This window comes from Coregonus lavaretus (assembly GCF_964263955.1).
Source record: "Coregonus lavaretus genome assembly, chromosome: 30".
NCBI lineage: Eukaryota > Metazoa > Chordata > Actinopteri > Salmoniformes > Salmonidae > Coregonus > Coregonus lavaretus.
Genome location: NC_140017.1, coordinates 2,017,272 through 2,040,007, shown reverse-complemented (window position 1 = coordinate 2,040,007; position 22,736 = coordinate 2,017,272). Strand labels below are relative to the sequence as shown.

General features: G+C 42.1%; 1 protein-coding gene across 1 annotated transcript in view; it reads left to right on the top strand.

Moving 5' to 3' along the window:
* Nucleotides 1-22,736, top strand: part of LOC311106059 (protein furry homolog) — a gene marked incomplete at its 5' end in the record, with an annotated part of 221,548 nt that overhangs the window by 182,655 nt on the left and 16,157 nt on the right. Inside the window, 4 exons of the mRNA XM_084148346.1 lie at nt 1,427-1,576; nt 1,875-1,973; nt 2,302-2,385; nt 17,288-17,398. Coding sequence (XP_084004472.1) covers nt 1,427-1,576; nt 1,875-1,973; nt 2,302-2,385; nt 17,288-17,398 — 444 coding nt within the window. The remainder of the gene's footprint in view (nt 1-1,426; nt 1,577-1,874; nt 1,974-2,301; nt 2,386-17,287; nt 17,399-22,736) is intronic.

Sequence of the window (22,736 nt, the reverse complement as noted above, 5' to 3'; positions counted from 1 at the left end):
CTTCCCCAGATCTGTGCCTCGACACAGTCCTGTCTCGGAACTCTACGGAAAATTCCTTCGACCTCATGGCTTGGTTTTTGCTCTGACATGCATTGTCAACTGGGGGACCTTATATAGACAGGTGTGTGCCTTTCCAAATCATGTCCAATCAATTGAATTTACCACAGGTGGACTCCAATCAATTTGTAGAAACATCTCAAGGATGATCAATGGAAAGATGCGCCTGAGCTACATTTTGAGTCTCATAGCAAACTGTCTGAATACTTATGTAAATAAGGTATTTCTGTTTTTTAAAAGCCTGTTTTCGCTTTGTCATTATGGGGTATTGTGTGTAGATTGCTAAGGATTTGTTTTTATTTAATCAATTTTAGAATAAGGCTGTAATGTAACAAAATGTGGAAAAAGTCAAGGGGTCTGAATACTTTCCGAAGGCACTGCACATACTTACCTACATACTGTATGCTACAGGAGAAACGACAACACGATATACAGAAAATAAGGCACTTACTTTGATAGGAAGGCACACATGTCCAAAATTATTATTTGTAAGAAAAACTACAATGAAGGCAATGCGAGGGCCGTGGAATTAGCCACAACCAAATCCCCAGAATCTTATAATGGAGTTGATAGTGACAACCAACCCCACATTCCATGTGACAACCATCCCTAATCTTCCCCTGAATGCTAATTAAGATGTTAGTTACCACATGGCTTGACCTAGGAACTCATAAATAGGTTTGAAATGTCGCTCTCCCTTTCATAAATGTGCATGGATACTCCCATAATTCAAACATTTACAAAGAAAATACAAATATTTGTTTATACTTTCACCTACGAAAAATACCTAAATTCCCCTCACTTCAATGTTTTGTCATGCTGACATGAATTGACAAAGGTGGATGATTCACACATTTTGACCTTAAAATTATTACACAACGCCATTTAAATTGGGAGTAAACTCACTTCCAAATATGGCGATGAGAGGAAGCCCAGTGGCTGGCAGTGGGAGAAAATGGAGCGAGATGGATTTTGGCCGATATTCTGCAAATTTTCTCATCAATGAAACATTTGATCTCCATACTGTTTTCTGTTTCCAAAACTAAAATCTGTAAGAGAGTGGACTGCGTTTTGTAGATGTTACCCTTTGCCAAAGTTTCAAAAAATTGCGTTGTTTAGAAGGAGTGAGGGCAAATTTAGTTATTGCACACGTGCACTTCACAGAGTAGGCATTCCCTATGCAAATAAATGCTAGAAAGCGCCAATAAGATCACACCTCCTTGCTTGTTCTGATTCATTTGTTCCCATTGGAAGCGACAGGCTCTGGTCTATCTTGGGTTAGTTTTAAAAATCTTTGATTTCGGCGTTGCAAGCGCCATGCTCTACCACCTGAGCCACATACTGTATGTTTGGTTTTTTTGCTTTTCAGAGTATTCAGAGCAAGTTCTGCTCCCTAACCTGCGATGCTGTGGGTTACCTAGGAGACGGCCTGCGAGGGATAGGTTCCAAGTTCCTCAGGTCGTCCCAGATGCTGACATCATGCTCTGAGTGTCCTACGCTGTTCATAGACGCTGACACCGTGAGTAGTAGATCAGCATTTACTAATTATATTCTGTTCATGTGTAATGGGTGAGACTTTTGGTCTTTTGGACACTGTGAGTAGATCAGCAATTAATCAACTTTTATACTTCAGTTTTATAATTGACCTTGAAGTGCAATGCCAACATGTTTTATATTATGTATGTACTGTATATATTGTATCTGTTTTGCTGTTGTACGACTATCTGATGTACAATCTTATCAAACAATAACATTGTGTCATTAGCCAACTATTTTAGTCACCCCAAGTATAAAACAATGTTGTTTCCATTACCCAGATCATCTCCTATGGGCTCCTGGAGAAGATGAAATTTAGCGTACTGGAACTCCAAGAATATCTGGACACTTACAACAACAGGAAAGAAGCAGCCATAGCTGTAAGCCATGATACAAGAGTTGCTGTTACTACATGTTTTAAATACACCCGGTGACCAAAGTCACCTTGGTACAGCCCGAAGAAGATGGACCTGTTCTCTGTGTCTGGTTACTCTCGAGGTTTCTTCCTTCTAACAAGTTTTTCCTTGCCACTTCTGCTTTCTCTTGGTCTAGGCTGAGTTACTGCATCCCAGTGTTACTTTTGTGACAACTGTTGGTGTTAAGAGGGCTTTATACATACCTTTGATTGATTGAAGTACCAATGTTTCATCAAGTCATCATGCAATTCAGAACTTGATGTTACAATAACCCCCCTCTCCCGTCCCACAGTGGTTAACCAACTGCAAGGCCACCTTCCCCAGAGGCAGTGAGGGTGTTGTGATCACCAACCAGCCGGGGGAATACGAGGAGAAGGTAGGACCTCTGTCCTCTGTCTACTTAAGGCTTGAGAAATGAGAAAAAGCGGCGATAGTACTATTTGTCCATCTTGAGACACCGTTGCCATTATACACTTCCTCAAAATAGTCAGAATTAATGATTAATTTTGATGTTTTTGCGGCGGAGATCTTAGTTGCGCAATTTTACATCTAACTAAGATGTTTGGTGAATTATTTCTAAAGTGAAATAATCTGCATGAAAACGAGTTGTCTCTCGTTGAATGACAACAAACACTTAATTGAAGAATTCTTACTTTGAAAAAACCCTTGCCGAAGACCAAAACGAACAAAAACGTCACAATGTTGTCATAATACACTGAACAAAAATATAAACACAACATGTAAAGTGTTGGTCCCTGATGTTTCATCAGCTGAAATAAAAGATCCCATACATTTTCCATAGGCACAAAAAGCTTATTTCTCTCAGATTTTGGGCACAAATGTGTTTATGTCCCTGTTAGTGAGCATTTCTCCATTGCACCTTGTGCTGGGGACAATAAAAGTCCACTCTAAAATGTGCAGTTTTGTCACAAAACACAATGCCACAGATGTCTCAAGTTTTGAGGGATCGTGCAATTGTCCACCAGAGCTGTTGCCAGATAATTGAACGGTCATTTCTCTACCATGCCAACGTTGTTTTAGAGAATTTGGCCTCACAACCGCAGACCAGGTGTATGGTGTCGTGTGGGCGTGCGGTTTCCTGATGTGGTGGGGTTATGGTATGGGCTGCGTGTTCAAGTTCCTGCCAATATTCGCACAGCAATTGAAGAGGAGTGGGTTAACATTCCACAGGCCACAATCAACAGCCTGATCAACTGTATGCGAAGGAGATGTGTCGCGCTGTATGAGTCAAATGGCGGTCACACCAGATACTGACTGGTTTTCTGATCCACGCCCCTACCTTTCTTTAAAGGTATCTGTGACCAACAGATGCATACAGTGGGGAAAAAAAGTATTTAGTCAGCCACCAATTGTGCAAGTTCTCCCACTTAAAAAGATGAGAGAGGCCTGTAATTTTCATCATAGGTACACGTCAACTATGACAGACAAATTGAGATTTTTATTTCCAGAAAATCACATTGTAGGATTTTTAATGAATTTATTTGCAAATTATGGTGGAAAATAAGTATTTGGTCAATAACAAAAGTTTCTCAATACTTTGTTATATACCCTTTGTTGGCAATGACACAGGTCAAACGTTTTCTGTAAGTCTTCACAAGGTTTTCACACACTGTTGCTGGTATTTTGGCCCATTCCTCCATGCAGATCTCCTCTAGAGCAGTGATGTTTTGGGGCTGTCGCTGGGCAACACGGACTTTCAACTCCCTCCAAAGATTTTCTGTGGGGTTGAGATCTGGAGACTGGCTAGGCCACTCCAGGACCTTGAAATGCTTCTTACGAAGCCACTCCTTCGTTGCCCGGGTGGTGTGTTTGGGATCATTGTCATGCTGAAAGACCCAGCCACGTTTCATCTTCAATGCCCTTGCTGATGGAAGGAGGTTTTCACTCAAAATCTCACGATACATGGCCCCATTCATTCTTTCCTTTACACGGATCAGTCGTCCTGGTCCCTTTGCAGAAAAACAGCCCCAAAGCATGATGTTTCCACCCCCATGCTTCACAGTAGGTATGGTGTTCTTTTGATGCAACTCACCATTCTTTGTCCTCCAAACACGACGAGTTGAGTTTTTACCAAAATGTTATATTTTGGTTTCATCTGACCATATGACATTCTCGCAATCCTCTTCTGGATCATCCAAATGCACTCTAGCAAACTTCAGACGGGCCTGGACATGTACTGGCTTAAGCAGGGGGACACGTCTGGCACTGCAGGATTTGAGTCCCTGGCGGCGTAGTGTGTTACTGATGGTAGGCTTTGTTACTTTGGTCCCAGCTCTCTGCAGGTCATTCACTAGGTCCCCCCGTGTGGTTCTGGGATTTTTGCTCACCGGTCTTGTGATCATTTTGACCCCACGGGGTGAGATCTTGCGTGGAGCCCCAGATCGAGGTAGATTATCAGTGGTCTTGTATGTCTTCCATTTCCTAATAATTGCTCCCACAGTTGATTTCTTCAAACCAAGCTGCTTACCTATTGCAGATTCAGTCTTCCCAGCCTGGTGCAGGTCTACAATTTTGTTTCTGGTGTCCTTTGACAGCTCTTTGGTCTTGGCCATAGTGGAGTTTGGAGTGTGACTGTTTGAGGTTGTGGACAGGTGTCTTTTATACTGATAACAAGTTCAAACAGGTGCCATTAATACAGGTAACGAGTGGAGGACAGAGGAGCCTCTTAAAGAAGAAGTTACAGGTCTGTGAGAGCCAGAAATCTTGCTTGTTTGTAGGTGACCAAATACTTATTTTCCACCATAATTTTCAAATAAATTCATAAAAAATCCTAAAATGTGATTTTCTGGAGATAAAAAAATCTCTATTTGTCTGTCATAGTTGACGTGTACCTATGATGAAAATTACAGGCCTCTCTCATCTTTTTAAGTGGGAGAACTTGCACAATTGGTGGCTGACTAAATACTTGTTTCCCCACTGTATCTGTTTTCCCAGATGTGAAATCCTTAGATTAGGGTCCAATTAATTAATTTAAATTGCCTGATTTCCTTATATGAACTGTAACTCTGTAAAATCTTTTAAATTGTTGCATGTTGCGTTTATATTTTGTTCAGTATATATGCACAAACTGTTCCGAACTGTTTCGGATGGGAGCATGTAGACGCCTTTAGTCATCCAATTAGCAACTGTAATGCAAATCCTCTGGACAATTTAAGAACGCCTCTTGATACTGGTTAATCGGTTAATGAGGCCTCTTGTTATTGGTTAATCAAATACTGACCATGTTTTGTAGACAATGGCAAAGACAAGAGGTATATGAATAATGTGTGCTTATTGAGACTGTGTCGCTAAACTAACCAATTTGTTCTCAGTAGTATTGCCTACTTTGTATGCTGAACCGACAGTATAACCCAACAAAAAAAGCTGTATCATTTTGATATTTCTGGAAATTGTTATGTTGAAGAATGATAGATACTAGAAGAATTATGTTTTGTCTTGTATATTTGAGAAACAGAATGTTCTATTTCGCTGTATACTGTTCTCATACATTACTGACATGAGAGGGTACTTCAGATTAAAATTCAATTAATCCTTTCACATTTCCTGCCTTTCGGGTACTCTGTGGTAGTTCTGTGAGTGAAATACTTTAATTTTCTCGTTGAATATAATTTCTGGGCAACCCCTGAGTTGTAGCACATTACATTGTCTCCCTCATCCCAATGTGTAATGTGGCCATTTTGACTCTGCTGGGCAGGGGAGCAGTGCAGCCTAAGTGCTAGTCTGTTAGTGCTATCATGCCAACTCCTTGTCACTCATTGTCATGTTTGGCTTGGCAATGGCGTTGGCAAGACTCTACACAGTTCTGGGACCAGGCTAGGGGTGCAGGTTCTGATAATACACGGATACATCAGTAGCCTTGTCCCATATCTGTTTGTGCTGTATTTGACATGACAATGACCATAGGAGTTGGCTAGCACAAACATATCTGGAACTTGACTTATAAATTAGCAGAAAACATTAAGAATTTTCTTATAATCCAAAAAACATCCAAATTCAAAGGTCAAATGGCTGCTAAATCTCAGCCTTATAAATCTCGAGAGTGAAATATTAAGTCAAGTTTAAAACGACTTTGAGACTCCCAGCAGAGTCCAAGTGCATCGAAGAAAGTGACAAGGCAAAACTGCTTACTTGCTTGGCTTTTAAAAAAAATAATCACGGGACCACCCGGCTTTCAGTCCCAAGACTGCAGCTTCTCGCTCTCTCGCTCTCTCACTCTCTCTCTCCCTCCAATTTAAGGGCTTTATTGGCATGGGAAACATACAGTTGAAGTCGGAAGTTAACATACACCTTAGCCAAATACATTTAAACTCAGTTTTTCACAATTCCTGACATTTAATCCTACTAAAAATTCCCTGTTTTAGGTCAGTTAGGATCACCACTTTATTTTAAGAATGTGAAATGTCAGAATAATAGTAGAGATAATTATTTATTTAAGATTTCTTTCATCACATTCCCAGTGGGTCAGAAGTTTACATACACTCAATTAGTATTTGGTAGCATTGCCTTTAAATTGTTTAACTTGGATCAAATGTTTCGGGTAGCCTTCCACAAGCTTCCCACAATAAGTTGGGTGAATTTTGGCCCATTCCTCCTGACAAAGCTGATGTAACTGAGTCACGTTTGTAGGCCTCCTTGCTCGCACACACTTTTTCAGTTCTGCCCACACATTTTCTACAGGATTGAGGTCAGGGCTTTGTGATGGCCACTCCAATACCTTGACTTTGTTGTCCTTAAGCCATTTTGCCACAACTTTGGAAGTATGCTTGGGGTCATTGTTCATTTAGAAGACCCATTTGCGACCAAGCTTTAACTTCCTGACTGATGTCTTGAGATGTTGCGTCAATATATCCACATAATTTTCCTTCCTCATGATGCCATCTGTTTTGTGAAGTGCACCAGGCCCTCCTGCAGCATGATGATTTTCACTTTTCGCACCAAAGTACGTTCATCTCTAGGAGACAGAACACGTCTCCTTCCTGAGCGGTATGATGTCTACGTGGTCCCGTGGTGTTTATACTTGCGTACTATTGTTTGTAGAGATGAACGTGGTACCTTCAGGCGTTTGGAAATTGCTTCCAAGGATGAACCAGACTTGTGGAGGTCTACAATTGTTTTTCTGAGGTCTTGGCTGATTTCTTTAGATTTTCCCATGATGTCAAGCAAAGAGGCACTGAGTTTGAAGGTAGGCCTTGAAATACATCCACAGGTACACCTCCAATTGACTCAAATGATGTCAATTAGCCTATCAGAAGCTTCTAAAGCCATGACATCATTTTCTGGAATTTTCCAAGCTATTTAAAGGCACAGTCAACTTAGTGTATGTAAACTTCTGACCCACTGGAATAGTGATACAGTGAATTATAAGTGAAATAATCTGTCTGTAAACAATTGTTGGAAAAATTCCTTGTGTCATGCATAAAGTAGATGTCCTAACCGACTTGCCAAAACTATAGTTTGTTAACAAGAAATTTGTGGAGTGGTTGAAAAACAAGTTTAATTGACTCCGACCTAAGTGTATGTCAACTTCCGACTTCAACTGTATGTTTACATTGCCAAAGCAAGTGAAATAGATAATAAAGCGTTTACAGTAAACATTACACAGCACAAAAGTTCCTAAATAATAAAGACATTTCAGATGTCATATTATGTCTGTATACAGTGTTATAATGATGTGCAAATAGTTAAAGTACAAAAAGGAAAATAAATAAACATCAATATAGGTTGTATTTACAATGGTGTTTGTTCTTCTGGTTGCCCTTTTCTTGTGGCAACAGATCACAAATATTGCTGATGTGATGGCACACTGTGGTATTTCACCAACAGATTTGGGAGTTTATCCAAATTGGATTTGTTTTCAAATTCTTTGTTGGTCTATGTAATCTGAGGGAAATATGTGTCTCTAATATAGTCATACATTTGGCAAGAGGTTAGGAAGTACAGCTCAGTTTCCACTTAATTTTGTTGGCAGTGTGCACATAGCCTGTCTTCTCTTAAGAGCCAGGTCTGCCTACGGCGGCCTTTCTCAATAGCAAGGCTATGCTCACTGAGTCTGTACATACTCAAAGATTTCCTTAATTTTGGGTCAGTCACAGTGGTCAGGTATTCTGCCACTGTGTACTCTCTGTTTATGGCCAAATAGCATTTTAGTTTGCTCAGTTTTTTTGTAAATTATTTCCAATGTGTCAAGTAATTATCTTTTTGTTTTCTCATGATTTGGTTGGGTCTAATTGTGTTGCTGTCCTGAGGCCTCTGTGGGGTCTGTTTGTGTTTGTGAACAGAGCCCCAGGACCAACTTAGGGGACTCTTCTCCAAGTTCATCTCTCTGTAGGTGATGGCTTTGTTATGGAAGGTTTGGGAATCTCTTCCGTTTAGGTGGTTGTAGAATTTAACGTCTCTTTTCTGGATTTTGATAATTAGCGGGTATCGGCCTAATTCTGCTATTCGTGCATTATTTGGTGTTTTACTTTGCACACTGAGGATATTTTTGCAGAATTCTGAATGCAGAGTCTCAATTTGGTGTTTGTCCCATTTTGTGAATTCTTGGTTGGTGAGCGGACCCCAGACCTCACAACCATAAAGAGCAATGGGTTCTATAACTGATTCAAGTATTTTTAGCCAGATTCTAATTGGTATGTCGAATTTTATCTTCCTTTTGATGGCATAGAAGGCCCTTCTTGCCTTGTCTCTCAGATTGTTCACAGCTTTGTGGAAGTTACCTGTGCGCTGATGTTTAGGCCAAGGTATAGTTTTTTGTGTGCTCTAGGGCAACGGTGTCTAAATGGAATTTGTATTTATGTCCCTGGCAACTGGACCTTTTTTGGAACACCATTATTTGTCTTACTGAGATTTACTGTCAGGGCCCAGGTCTGACAGAATCTGTGCAGAATATCTAGGTGCTGCTGTAGGGCCTCCTTGGTTGGGGACAGAAGCACCAGATCATCAGTAGACATTTGACTTCAGATTCTAGTAGGGTGAGGCCGGGTGCTGCAGACTGTTCTAGTGCTCTCGCCAATTCGTTGATGTATATGTTGAAGAGGGTGGGGCTTAAGCTGCATCCCTGTCTCACCCCACGGCCCTGTGGAAAGAAATGTGTGTGTTTTTTGCAAATTTTAACCGCACACTTGTTGTTTGTGTACATTAATTTTATATGCTTTTCCCCCCAACACCACTTTCCATCAATTTGTATAGCAGACCCTCATGCCAAATTGAGTCAAAAGCTTTTTTGAAATCAACAAAGCATGAGAAAACTTAGCCTTTGTTTTGGTTTGTTTGTTTGTCAATTAGGGTGTGCAGGGTGAATATGTGGTCAATTGTACGGTAATTTGGTAAAAATTTGCTCAGTACATTGTTTTCACTGAGGAAATGTAAGAGTCTGCTGTTAATGATAATGCAGAGGATTTTCCCAAGGTTGCTGTTGACGCATATCCCACTGTAGTTATTGGGGTCAACTTTGTCTCCACTTTTGTGAATTGGGGTGATCAGTCCTTCGTTCCAAATATTGGGGAAGATGCCAGAGCTAAGGAAGATGTTAAAGAGTTTAAGTATAGTCAATTGAAATTTGTAGTCTGTATATTTTATCATTTCATTGAGGATACCATCAACACCACAGGCCTTTTTGGGTTGGAGGGTTTGTATTTTGTCCTGTAGTTCATTCAATGTAATTGGAGAATCCAGTGGGTTCTGGTAGTCTTTAATAGTTGATTCTAAGATTTGTATTTGATCATGTATATGTTGTTGCTGTTTGTTCTTTGTTATAGGGCCAAAAAGATTGGAGAAGTGGTTTACCCATACATCTCCATTTTGGATAGATAACTCTTCATGTGTTGTTTGTTTAGTGTTTTCCAATTTTCCCAGAAGTGGTTCATCTATGGATTCTTCAATTAAATTGAGCTGATTTCTGACGTGCTGTTCCTTCTTTTTCCGTAGTGTATTTTTGTATTGTTTTAGTGATTCATCATATTGAAGGTGTAGGCTCAAGTTTTCTGGGTCTCTATGTTTTTGGTTGGATAGGTTTCTCAATTTCTTTCTTAGGTTTTTGCATTCTTCAACAAACTATTTGTCAGGTTCTTGTCCAGTTCTGGCATTTAGGTCGCCACAGACTAGTACATGTCCCTGGGCCTGGAAGTGATTGATTTCCCCCTCCAGGATGGAGAAGCTGTGTTCATTAGAGTATGGGGATTCTAGTGGGGGCTATAGGTAGCACACAGGAGGACATTTTTCTCTGTTGAGATAACTTCCTTTTGAATTTCTAGCCAAATGTAAAATGTTCCTGTTTTGATTAATTAAATGCAGTGAGTTAGGTCTGCTTTATACCAAATTAGCATACCCCCTGAGTCCCTTCCCTGTTTCACACCTGGTAGTTTGGTGGGTGAGACTACCAACTCTCTGTAACCTAGAGGGCAACCACTGGGTCCATCTCCTCTATACCATGTTTCTTGTAGGATGACAATGTCTGTATAAGTCCAGGTTTCTGCTCTTTACGCCAAAGGCAGATGACCAGGCCTGGTGATTGGTGTTGATTGGTTGGGGTGTGGATGTGGGGCTGTGGACTGGATGTAGGTCCTCTCGGGGGGGGGGGTCCCGCAGGTCTGGGAGAGTGTTTTGCTAGTCTGGGCGGGGAGTCTGTTGATGGCGTAGCAGTGCGGTTGAGTTTTTTTTTCTGTGTCCTTGTGTAAATAGCCAGTTTCTTGTTTTTTGTCTATTTTGTATATATTTCTCAATTTCACTTTTCATTCCTTAACTAAATATACTTTACTGCAACCCGCCTCACCCAATGTGGAAAGGATTCTACTATTTCTTATAACTTTTATCAAGAACCTTAAGCTGAAACTAGGCTAGCTGCAACCGAATGGCTACTTGCTATTAGCCACCGTTAGTGTCTTCACCATTGTCCGTGGCCTGCACTATCCACCAGCCAGCTCTAGCTCTAGCCTGGACAATTCGTCGGCCAGTCTGCACAGCGTGCTATCGACCCAGAGCATTTCGGATTTTCTGCCGGAATCACTGGACCCTAGCGCCGGATCATCGCAACCAGCTAGCTGCAACCTGTTGTTGGCTAATTACCATTGCCCCTTAGCAGCACCAGTTAGCCTTGAGCTAGCCTCGAGCCAGGCCCATCTCCCGGCTATCTACCTCTCTGTCAACCGGACGGGACCTCCTAGTGTTGACACTGAGCCCCGCCGATCCAACAAGACTGGTTTGCCGACGAAATCATCGGATGTGTTTTCAACAGGCTTCCCGTTACGACGTTGACCATGAAGATCCATCTGCTAGCCCCGGCCCGCTAGCACACGCAAACTACAACTGTGCTTCCTGCTAGCCTGTGCTGTAGCACCAATTCGAACTCACATATTGTTGTTCACTGGACCTTATGATCACTCAGCTACACAGCTGATGTCTGCTGGACTGTTCCTTTACACGGTACCCTGTCCTGTTTATTCTGTTTAGCCTAAGCCCAAACTTTATCGCCATTACCAGTTGTTGTCTTAGCTCTCTCTAATAACACCTGTGATTGCTTTATGCCTCTCTCCCATGTCAATATGCCTTGCCTATTGCTGTTCCAGCTAGTTCTTATTATACAATTTCACTGTAGAACCCCAAGTCCCTCTCAAACTACCTCAAATAGTTCCTTTGTTCCACCCCCCATACACGCCGAGACCGACTCAATCTGTGCCTCCAGTGATGCTATCTCTTTCATTGTTACCCAGCGCTTAGGTTTACCTCAACTGTACTCATATCCTTCCATATCCTTTTATGTACATAATGCCCTGAATCTTTTCTACAATGCCCGGAAATCTGCCCCCTTTATTCTCTGTACCCAATGCACTAGAAGACCAGTTCTTAAAGCCTTTAGCCGTATCCTTATTCTACTCCTCCTCTGTTGATGTAGAGGCTAACCCAGGCCCTGCAGCCCCCAGTATCACTCCTACTCCCCAGGAGCTATCATTTGTTGACTTCTGTAACTGTAAAAGCCTTGGTTTTCTGCATGTTAATATCAGAAGCCTCCTTCCTAAGTTTGAGTTATTCACTGTGTTAGCACACTCCGCCAACCCTGATGTTCTAGCAGTGTCTGAATCCTGGCTTAGGAAGGCCACCAAAAATTCTGAAATGTCCATCCCCAACTATAACATTTTCCGTCTAGATAGAACTGCAAAAGGGGGTGGAGTTGCAATCTACCTTAGAGAGAGCCTGCAGAGCTCTATCATACTATCCAGGTCTGTGCCCAAACAGTTTGAGCTTCTACTTATAAAAATCCACCTTTCCAGAAATAAGTCTCTCACTGTTGCCGCTTGCTACAGACCCCCCTCAGCCCCCAGCTGTGCCCTGGACACCATATGTGAATTGATTGCCCCCCATTTATCCTCAGAGTTCATACTGCTTGGTGACCTAAATTGGGATATGCTTAACACCCCGGCCATTCTACAATCCAAACTAGATGCCCTCAATCTCACACAAATTATCAACGAACCTACCAGGTACAACCCTAAATCCGTAAACATGGGTACCCTCATAGATATCATCCTGACTAACTTACCCTCTAAATACACCTCCGCTGTCTTCAACCAGGATCTCAGTGATCACTGCCTTATTGCCTGCGTCCGTAACGGGTCCACGGTCGAACGACCACCCCTCATAACTGTCAAACGCTCCCTAAAACACTTTAGCGAGCAGGCCTTCCTAATTGACCTGGCCCAGGTATCCTGGATGGATATAGATCTCATTCCGTCAGTAGAGGATGCCTGGTTGTTCTTTAAAAGTAATTTCCTCTCAATCTTAAATAAACATGCCCCATTCAAAAAATACAGAACTGAGAACAGATATAGCCCCTGGTTCTCCTCAGACTTGACTGCCCTTGACCAGCACAAAAACAACCTGTGGCGTACTGCATTAGCATCAAATAGCAACTTTTCAGGGAAGTTAGGAAGCAATATACACAAGCAGTTAGGAAAGCAAAGGCTAACTTTTTCAAACAGAAATTTGCATCCTGTAGCACTAACTCCAAAAAGTTTTGGGACACTGTAAAGTCCATGGAGAATAAGAGCACTTCCTCCCAGATGCCCACTGCACTGAGGCTAGGAAACACTATCAGCACCGATAAATCTACAATAATCGAGAATTTCAACAAGCATTTTGCTACGGCTGGCCATGCTTTCCACCTGGCTACCACTACCCCGGCCACCAGCTCTGCACCCTCCGCTGCAACTTGCCCATGCCCCCCTCGCTTCTCCTTCACACAAATTCAGACAGCTGATGTTCTGAAAGAGCTGCAAAATCTGGACCCCTACAAATCATCTGGGCTAAACAATCTGGACCCTTTCTAAAACTAGCCGCCGAAATTGTCGCAACCCCTATTACTAGCCTCTTCAACCTCTCTTTTGTAACGTCTGAGATCCCCAGAGATTGGAAAGCTGCCGCAGTCATCCCCCTCTTCAAAGGGGGTGACACTCTAGATCCAAACTGTTACAGACCTATATCCATCCTGCCCTGCCTTTCGAAAGTTTTTGAAAGCCAAGTTAACAAACAGATCACCGACCATTTCGAATCCCACCGTACCTTCTCCGCTATGCAATCCGGTTTCCGAGCTGGTCATGGGTGCACTTCAGCCACGCTCAAGGTCCTAAACGATATTATAACCGCAATCGATAATAGACAGTACTGTGCAGCCGTCTTCATCGACCTGGCCAAGGCTTTCGACTCTGTCAACCACCGCATTCTTATTGGCAGACTAAATAGCCTTGGTTTCTCAAATGACTGCCTCGCCTGGTTCACCAACTACTTCTCACATAGAGTTCAATGTGTCAAATCGGAGGGCCTATTGTCTGGACCTATGGCAGTCTCTATGGGGGTGCCACAGGGTTCAATTCTTGGGCCGACTCTTTTCTCCGTGTATATCAATGATGTCGCTCTTGCTGCTGGTGACTCTCAGATCCACCTCTACGCAGACGACACCATTTTGTATACATCTGGCCCTTCATTGGACACTGTGTTAACAAACCTCCAAACGAGCTTCAATGCCATACAACACTCCTTCAGTAGCCTCCAACTGCTCTTAAACACTAGTAAAACTAAATGCATGCTCTTCAATCGAACGCTGCTGGCACCCGCCCACCCGACTAGAATCACTACTCTCGACGGGTCTGACCTAGAGTATGTGGACAACTACAAATACCTAGGTGTCTGGTTAGACTGTAAACTCTCCTTCCAGACTCACATTAAGAATCTCCAATCCAAAGTTAAATCTAGAATTGGCTTCCTATTTCGCAACAAAGCCTCCTTCACTCATGCTGCTAAACATGCCCTCGTAAAACTGACTATCCTACCGATCCTTGACTTCGGCGATGTCATTTACAAAATAGCCTCCAACACTCTACTCAGCAAATTGGATGTATCACAGTGCCATCCGTTTTGTCTCCAAAGCCCCATACACTACCCACCACTGTGACCTGTACGCTCTTGTTGGCTGGTCCTCACTACATATTCGTCCCCAAACCCACTGGCTCCAGGCCATCTATAAATCACTGCTAGATAAAAAATCCCCGCCTTATCTTAGCTCATTGGTCACCATAGCAACACCCACCCGTAGTCTGCGCTCCAGCAGGTATATCTCACTGGTCATCCCCAAAGCCAACACCTCCTTTGGCCGCCATTCCTTCCAGTTCTCTGCTGCCAATGACTGGAAAGAATTGCAAAAATCTCTGAAGCTAGAGACTCTCCCTCACTAACTTTAAGCATCAGTTGTCAGAGCACCTTACCGATCACTGCACCTGTACACAGCCCATCTGAAATTATTTTGCTCTTTTGCACCCCAGTATCTCTATTTGCACATAATCTCTTGCACATCTATCATTCCAGTGTTAATACTAATTGTAATTATTTTGCACTATAGCCTATTTATTGCCTTACCTCCATAACTTGCTACATTTGCACACACTGTATATATATTTTATGTTGTATTTTTGACTTTATGTTTTGTTTTACCCCATATGTAACTCCGTGTTGTTGTTTTTATCACACTGCTTTGCTTTATCTTGGCCAGGTCGCAGTTGTAAATGAGAACTTTTCTCAACTGGCTTACCTGGTTAAATAAAGGTGAAATAAAATAAAAAATAAATAAATCTGTTGCTCCTGTGTGAGGGTTTGGGGCTGCGGTTGAGGGCGATGTCCTTTAGGGTCCGGGCGAATGTGGGCACTGCTGCCTTGTATAGGTGGACCTGGTCGTAAACGCTGTTCAAGTCCAGGGTGGAGTGGTGGGCCAGGTAAACATTTGGTTTTGAGGCACAGTCACGGGAAATACTTGCGTTTACCCGCTGTATGGTAGCAGGGTGGAAGTCTTTTCGTGGTAGCAGGGTGGAGATAACCACTTGTGCGTTGGGGAAAGTAGAATAAGCTTTTTCTATCACTCCCTTGAGTGCTGTGGCCACCCTTTCCTGCTGTGTTCTCAGGTCGTTTGTGCCTGTGTGTATTATTATGTGGCTGGGTGATCCTAGTCCTCAGACAGAAGGTCTAGGGCGCGCTGGGTGTTTGGACACCAGAGTTTAGACACTGTGTGTTTGGGAAAAAGTTATTTTCTTGTATGTATTTCCCGTTTTAGTCCATAAGGAGTACAATCTGTGTCTTGTTTATGTCCTCAGTGGGTGTGGGGGTCATCAGGAGGGCTATCAGGGTGGCTGACAGGGAGGGTGCTCAGAGGGGTTCTTCATTTGTTTGTCCGGCTGTGATGTCGGATCTCTGGTAGTAGGAATCCTTCAAGGTCATTTTGTCCAAATTCAGGTTGTAGGTTTGGAGTTTTGATTTGGAGTGAAGGTTATGTTGTGGAGGGTAGTATCATGTGTATGTCCTTATCTAACTCTAAATCTATATTTTTGTAAAAACATGCTGAAACTGTCACGGTTTCGGCCGAGGCGGCCCCTCCTCCTTGTTCGGGCAGGTTTCGGCGGTCGTCGTCTCCGGAGTACTAGCTGCCACCGTTCTATGTTTCTTGTTTGATTGGTTTTGTCTGTTTGTCACACCTGTTTTGTGTTATGTCTCATTAAGCACCCTATTTAGTTCCTTGTTGTTAGTTAGGTGTTGTGTGTAATTGTTCCTTGTCGTGTTGCTGCGCTACCTGTATTTGGTGCGCTATTTTGTAGCTTACCTCCTTGTTTGTAATTAGGAGAAGATTACGCACTTGTTTAGTGCGCCCGTTTGTGTACGCCTGTGCGCGCTTTTCTCGCCTCCGGGCTGGTTTTGGATTATTTTTGTGTGATCTACTAAAGTATTTTGTTGGACTTTACTTCTGCGTCCTGCGCCTGATTCCACACCACACCTACCTACAGCAACTCTTGACAGAAACATGCGGTAGCTCATCTGCTCTCTCTGTCTCTCTCTCTCTGTCTCTCTCTCTCTCTGTCTGTCTGTCTGCATGTGTCAATGAAATGAAAGCATTTCATGACTTAGGGTAATATTGTTCACCTAACCGGGACTGCCGATGGTTGCATGCTTGCTATTGATTTTCTATGTCTTCCTTTCACCTCTCTCTTGTCTTGTAACACGCTTGCTTGGTAGCAAATGGAATCTCTGGCAGTAAGTTCAAAATCACTTATTCCTATTTTCTGATAGTGCCCTGTCTAAATGAAGATGCGCAGTGTCTCTTGCTTACTGTAAATATTCTGAAGTAGTTTAAAAGGAAAAAATACAATTTTCTCCCTTATACTGTATATCCATAGTAGTTATTCATGTTGTTTTTATAAACTTGTATTTATTCAGGGTAGCCCAATTGAGACCAAGGTCTCATTCTCAATGGTGCCCTGAGCACAAACATATTCTCACGACAGGAATAACTATTTACATTACAATTAAAACAAGAAGAAGAAAAAAAAGTGAGCTGCATTACAATATGACACGTGTTACCAAAGGATATTGGCAGTGTTACCAAAGGGTATTGGCAGTGTTACCAAAGGATATTGGCAGTGTTACCAAAGGATATTGCCTGGCACCCAAGAGGCTGAGTTAGTGATAACAGGTCTTTGCAAAATAAATAGTCCTACAATATTGTACTTCTTGGTGATGTCATTAACACTACTAAAGCCAACATTACTAAAGTAACATATTCACATGTAGCTGTACTAGATTGTCTTTCAATCGAGAAACCAATAGGCTATGTCAAAGTGTAAAATAAATTAGAATGAAATGAGCATTACACAACAAAGTAATACAACTTGAACGGAGTTTCAACAAGAGTTGTTATTGACCGCCATTTTGTTTATGTGTTTGTGCAGCAACTGGAGCTGTGTCAACGACTCTACAAGCTCCACTTTCAGCTGCTGCTGCTGTTTCAGTCCTACTGTAAGCTGATTGGGCAGGTCCATGCTATCAGCTCAGTCCCAGAGGTAAGGCTGTTGGAAATGTCCCAAATGGCAATATATTCCCTATATAGTGCACTACTTTTGACCAGAGTGCTATGGGCCCTGGTCAAAAGTAGTGAACTACATGGAGAGTAGGGTGCCATATGGAATGTACCCATTGTCTATGGTGATATAGACAGTCATCTGCTTTATTAACCAAATAATTTGCAACATTTGCATTTTGTTAAGGACTTAAAGGAGTGGTTCACCCATTTTGAATGTTATATTGTTTTTGTGGATCTCTGAATTGTGTTCTATCGATTCCCTGAGTCATTTCATGTTTTCACGTGTATCTGAGTCATTCAATCCGGCCGGTATGACATAGCACCGTGATAAAGTCGCTCTCACTACACTGGTAGTTAATAGCAATACAACTTTTAGATCGCGAAAACATCTATCATACATGTCAGATTTCAATACTGGCCGATATCATAACTCAGGAGAATGTCTTCATATTTTTGCAATATTCCAACCTCGAGAAATGTGTAGTTTAACGGAGGGTCTAGCGCATGTTTCCTATTTGTCTGCCTCTTTATTCCATTGCACGGTGCCATTGGCAGATATATTATAGAAAGGAGATAAGAATCCAATGAATGCAGGAACTTATAACGCCCCACCCAGCAGACTGTCGACCAATCGCGTTCACGTTGTCATGCTGTGTCACTCGGTTGCTAAACTAATCGTCATACCTTCTCAGTCAGTGTATATTTCGAGAAAAGTGCCTATTTTCCTCGAGAGTACGTAATGTCACGATTCCAAAGCTATACGATATTACAAGTTAAAAACCTCTTTTGGATAGGACCCTTCATCTCAATTTCCGCCTAAAATGACATACCAAAGTCTAACTGCCTGCAGCTCAGGACCTGAAGCAAGGATATGCATATTATTGATACTATTTGAAGGGAAACACTTTGAAGTTTGTGGAGATGTGAAATTACTGTAGGAGAATAGAAAACAATAGATCTGGTAAAAGATAAAACAAACAAAAAAACATGTGTTTTCTATTTTTATTTGATCATCTTTGAAATGCAAAAGAAAGGCCATACATTGATATGTTGTCCACAACAGGGCAACAGTGTGTGCAAAGTTTGACTGATACAGTCAAGAATGAGAGCTACAGTGGGGGAAAAAAGTATTTAGTCAGCCACCAATTGTGCAAGTCCTCCCACTTAAAAAGATGAGAGAGGCCTGTAATTTTCATCGTAGATACACGTCAACTATGACAGACAAAAGGAGGAAAAAAAATCCAGAAAATCACATTGTAGGATGTTTTATGAATTTATTTGCAAATTATGGTGTAAAATAAGTATTTGGTCAATAACAAAAGTTTGTCAATACTTTGTTATATACCCTTTGTTGGCAATGACACAGGTCAAACGTTTTCTGTAAGTCTTCACAAGGTTTTCACACACTGTTGCTGGTATTTTGGCCCATTCCTCCATGCAGATCTCCTCTAGAGCAATGATGTTTTGGGGCTGTCGCTGGACAACACGGACTTTCAACTCCCTCCAAAGATTTTCTATGGGGTTGAGATCTGGAGACTGGCTAGGCCACTCCAGGACCTTGAAATGCTTCTTACGAAGCCACTCCTTCGTTGCCCGGGCGGTGTGTTTGGGATCATTGTCATGCCGAAAGACCCAGCTACATTTCATCTTCAAAGCCCTTGCTGATGGAAGGAGGTTTTCACTCAAAATCTCACGATACATGGCCCCATTCATTCTTTCCTTTACACGGATCAGTCGTCCTGGTCTCTTTGCAGAAAAACAGCCTCAAAGCATGATGTTTCCACCCCCATGCTTCACAGTAGGTATGGTGTTCTTTGGATGCAACTCAGCATTCTTTGTCCTCCAAACACGACGAGTTGAGTTTTTACCAAAAAGTTCTATTTTGGTTTCATCTGACCATATGACATTCTCCCAATCCTCTTCTGGATCATCCAAATGCACTCTAGCAAACTTCAGACGGGCCTGGACATGTACTGGCTTAAGCAGGGGGACACGTCTGGCACTGCAGGATTTGAGTCCCTGGCGGCGTAGTGTGTTACTGATGGTAGGCTTTGTTACTTTGGTCCCAGCTCTCTGCAGGTCATTCACTAGGTCCCCCCGTGTGGTTCTGGGATTTTTGCTCACCATTCTTGTGATCATTTTGACCCCACGGGGTGAGATCGAGGGAAATTATCAGTGGTCTTGTATGTCTTCCATTTCCTAATAATTGCTCCCACAGTTGATTTCTTCAAACCAAGCTGCTTACCTATTGCAGATTCAGTCTTCCCAGCCTGGTGCAAGTCTACAATGTTGTTTCTGGTGTCCTTTGACAGCTCTTTGGTCTTGGCCATAGTGGAGTTTGGAGTGTGACTGTTTGAGGTTGTGGACAGGTGTCTTTTATACTGATAACAAGTTCAAACAGGTGCCATTAATACAGGTAACGAGTGGAGGACAGAGGAGCCACTTAAAGAAGAAGTTACAGGTCTGTGAGAGCCAGAAATCTTGCTTGTTAGTAGGTGACCAAATACTTATTTTCCACCATCATTTGCAAATAAATTCATTAAAAATCCTACAATGTGATTTTCTGGATTATTTTTTCTCATTTTGTCTGTCATAGTTGACGTGTACCTATGATGAAAATTACAGGCCTCTCTCATCTTTTTAAGTGGGAGAACTTGCACAATTGGTGGCTGACTAAATACTTTTTTCCCCCACTGTACATAATATTTGGTATGAAGTCTCCCAGGTGTCCCTCACGAGTTTGCCCAAATGTACCCAAGTGGCCTCCAAGTTGCAGAATTGGTCAATTGATACATTTTCAAGTACATAACTAGAGAACATACAAAAATGCTATGGTAATAAAAAATTAAAGTTTACACACAAAGATGAAGGGGGCTGTACTTAATAATATATATATATACACTACCGTTCAAAAGTTTGGGGTCACTTAGAAATGTCCTTGTTTTCCATGAAAACATACATGAAATTAGTTTGAATAGGAAATATAGCAAAATGCATAGTAAATGTAGTCATTGACAAGGTTAGAAATAATAATTTTTAATATAAATAATAATAATTGTGTCCTTCAAACTTTGCTTTCGTCAAAGAATCCTCCATTTGCAGCAATTACAGCCTTGCAGACCTTTGGCATTCTAGTTGTCAATTTCTTGAGGTAATCTGAAGAAATTTCACCCCATGCTTCCTTAAGCACCTCCCACAAGTTGGATTGGCTAAAGGGCACTTCTTACGTACCATACGGTCAAGCTGCTCCCCCAACAGATCAATAGGGTTGAGATCCGGTGACTGTGCTGGCCACTCCATTATAGACAGAATACCAGCTGACTGCTTCTTCCCTAAATAGTTATTGCATAGTTTGGAGCTGTGCTTTGGGTCATTGTCCTGTTGTAGGAGGAAATTGGCTCCAATCAAGCGCTGTCCACAGGGTATGGCATGGCGTTGCAAAATGGAGTGATAGCCTTCCTTCTTCAAGATCCCTTTTACCCTGTACAAATCTCCCACTTTAACACCACCAAAGCACCCCCAGACCATCACATTGCCTCTACCATGCTTGACAGATGGCATCAAGCACTCCTCCAGCATCTTTTCATTTGGTCGGCGTCTCACAAATGTTCTTCTTTGTGATCCGAACACCTCAAACTTCGATTCGTCTGTCCATAACACTTTTATCCAATCTTCCTCTGTCCAGTGTCTGTGTTCTTTTGCCCATCTTAATATTTTCTTTTTATTGGCCAGTCTGAGATATGGCTTTTTCTTTGCAACTCTGCCTAGAAGGTCAGCATCCCAGAGTCGCCTCTTCACTGTTGATGTTGAGACTGGTGTTTTGCGGGTACTATTTAATGAAGCTGCCAGTTGAGGACCTGTGAGGCATCTGTTTCTCAAACTAGACACTCTAATGTATTTGTCCTCTTGCTCAGTTGTGCAACGGAGCCTCCCACTGCTCTTTCTATTCTGGTTAGAGACAGTTTGCGCTGTTCTGTGAAGGGAGTAGTACACAGCGTTGTACGAGATCTTCAGTTTCTTGGCAATTTCTCGCATGGAATAGCCTTCATTTCTCAGAACAAGAATAGACTGATGAGTTTCAGAAGAAAGTTCTTTGTTTCTGGCCATTTTGATTCTGTAATCGAACCCACAATTGCTGATGCTCCAGATACTCAACTAGTCTCAAGAAGGTCAGTTTTATTGCTTCTTTAATCAGCACAACAGTTTTCAGCTGTGCTAACATAATTGTAAAAGGGTTTTCTAATGATCAGTTAACCTTTTCAAATGATGAACTTGGATTATCAAACACAACATGCCATTGGAACACAGGACTAATGGTTGCTGATAATGGGCCTCTGTACGCCTACAGCGCCTTGCAAAAGTATTCATACCCCTTGGCATTTTTCCTATTTTGTTGCATTACAACCTGTAATTTAAATTGATTTTTATTTGGATTTCATGTAATGGACATACACAAAATAGTCCAAATTTGTGAAGTGGAATGAAAAAAATAACTTGTTTCAAAAAATTCAAAAAAATAAATAACGGAAAGTTGTTGCGTGCATATGTATTCACCCCCTTTGCAATGAAGCCCCTAAATAAGATCTGATGCAACCAATTACCTTCAGAAGTCACATAATTAGTAAAATAAAGTCCACCTGTGTGCATAGTGTCATATGATCTGTCACATGATCTCAGTATACATACACCTGTTCTGAAAGGCTCCAGAGTCTGCAACACCACTAAGCAAGGGGCACCACCAAGCAAGCGGCACCATGAAGACCAAGGAGCTCTCCAAACAGGTCAGGGACAAAGTTGTGGAGAAGTACAGATCAGGGTTTGGTTATAAAAACATATCAGAAACTTTGAACATCCCACGGAGCACCATTAAATCCATTATTAAAAAATTGAAAGAATATGGCACCACAACAAACCTGCCAAGAGAGGGCCGCCCACCAAAACTAACGGACCAGGCAAGGAGGGCATTAATCAGAGAGGCAACAAAGAGACCAAAGATAACCCTGAAGGAACTGCAAAGCTCCACAGCGGAGATTGGAGTATCTGTCCATAGGACCACTTTAAGCCGTACACTCCACAGAGCTGGGCTTTACGGAAGAGTGGCCAGAAAAAAGCCATTGCTTAAAGAAGAAAATAAGCAAACACGTTTGGTGTATGTCAAAAAGCATGTGGGAGACTCCCCAAACATATGGAAGAAGGTACTCTGGTCAGATGAGACTAAAATTGAGCTTTTTGGCCATCAAGGAAAACGCTATGTCTGGCGCAAACCCAACACCTCTCATCACCCCGAAAACACCATCCCAGTGAAGCATGGGGGTGGC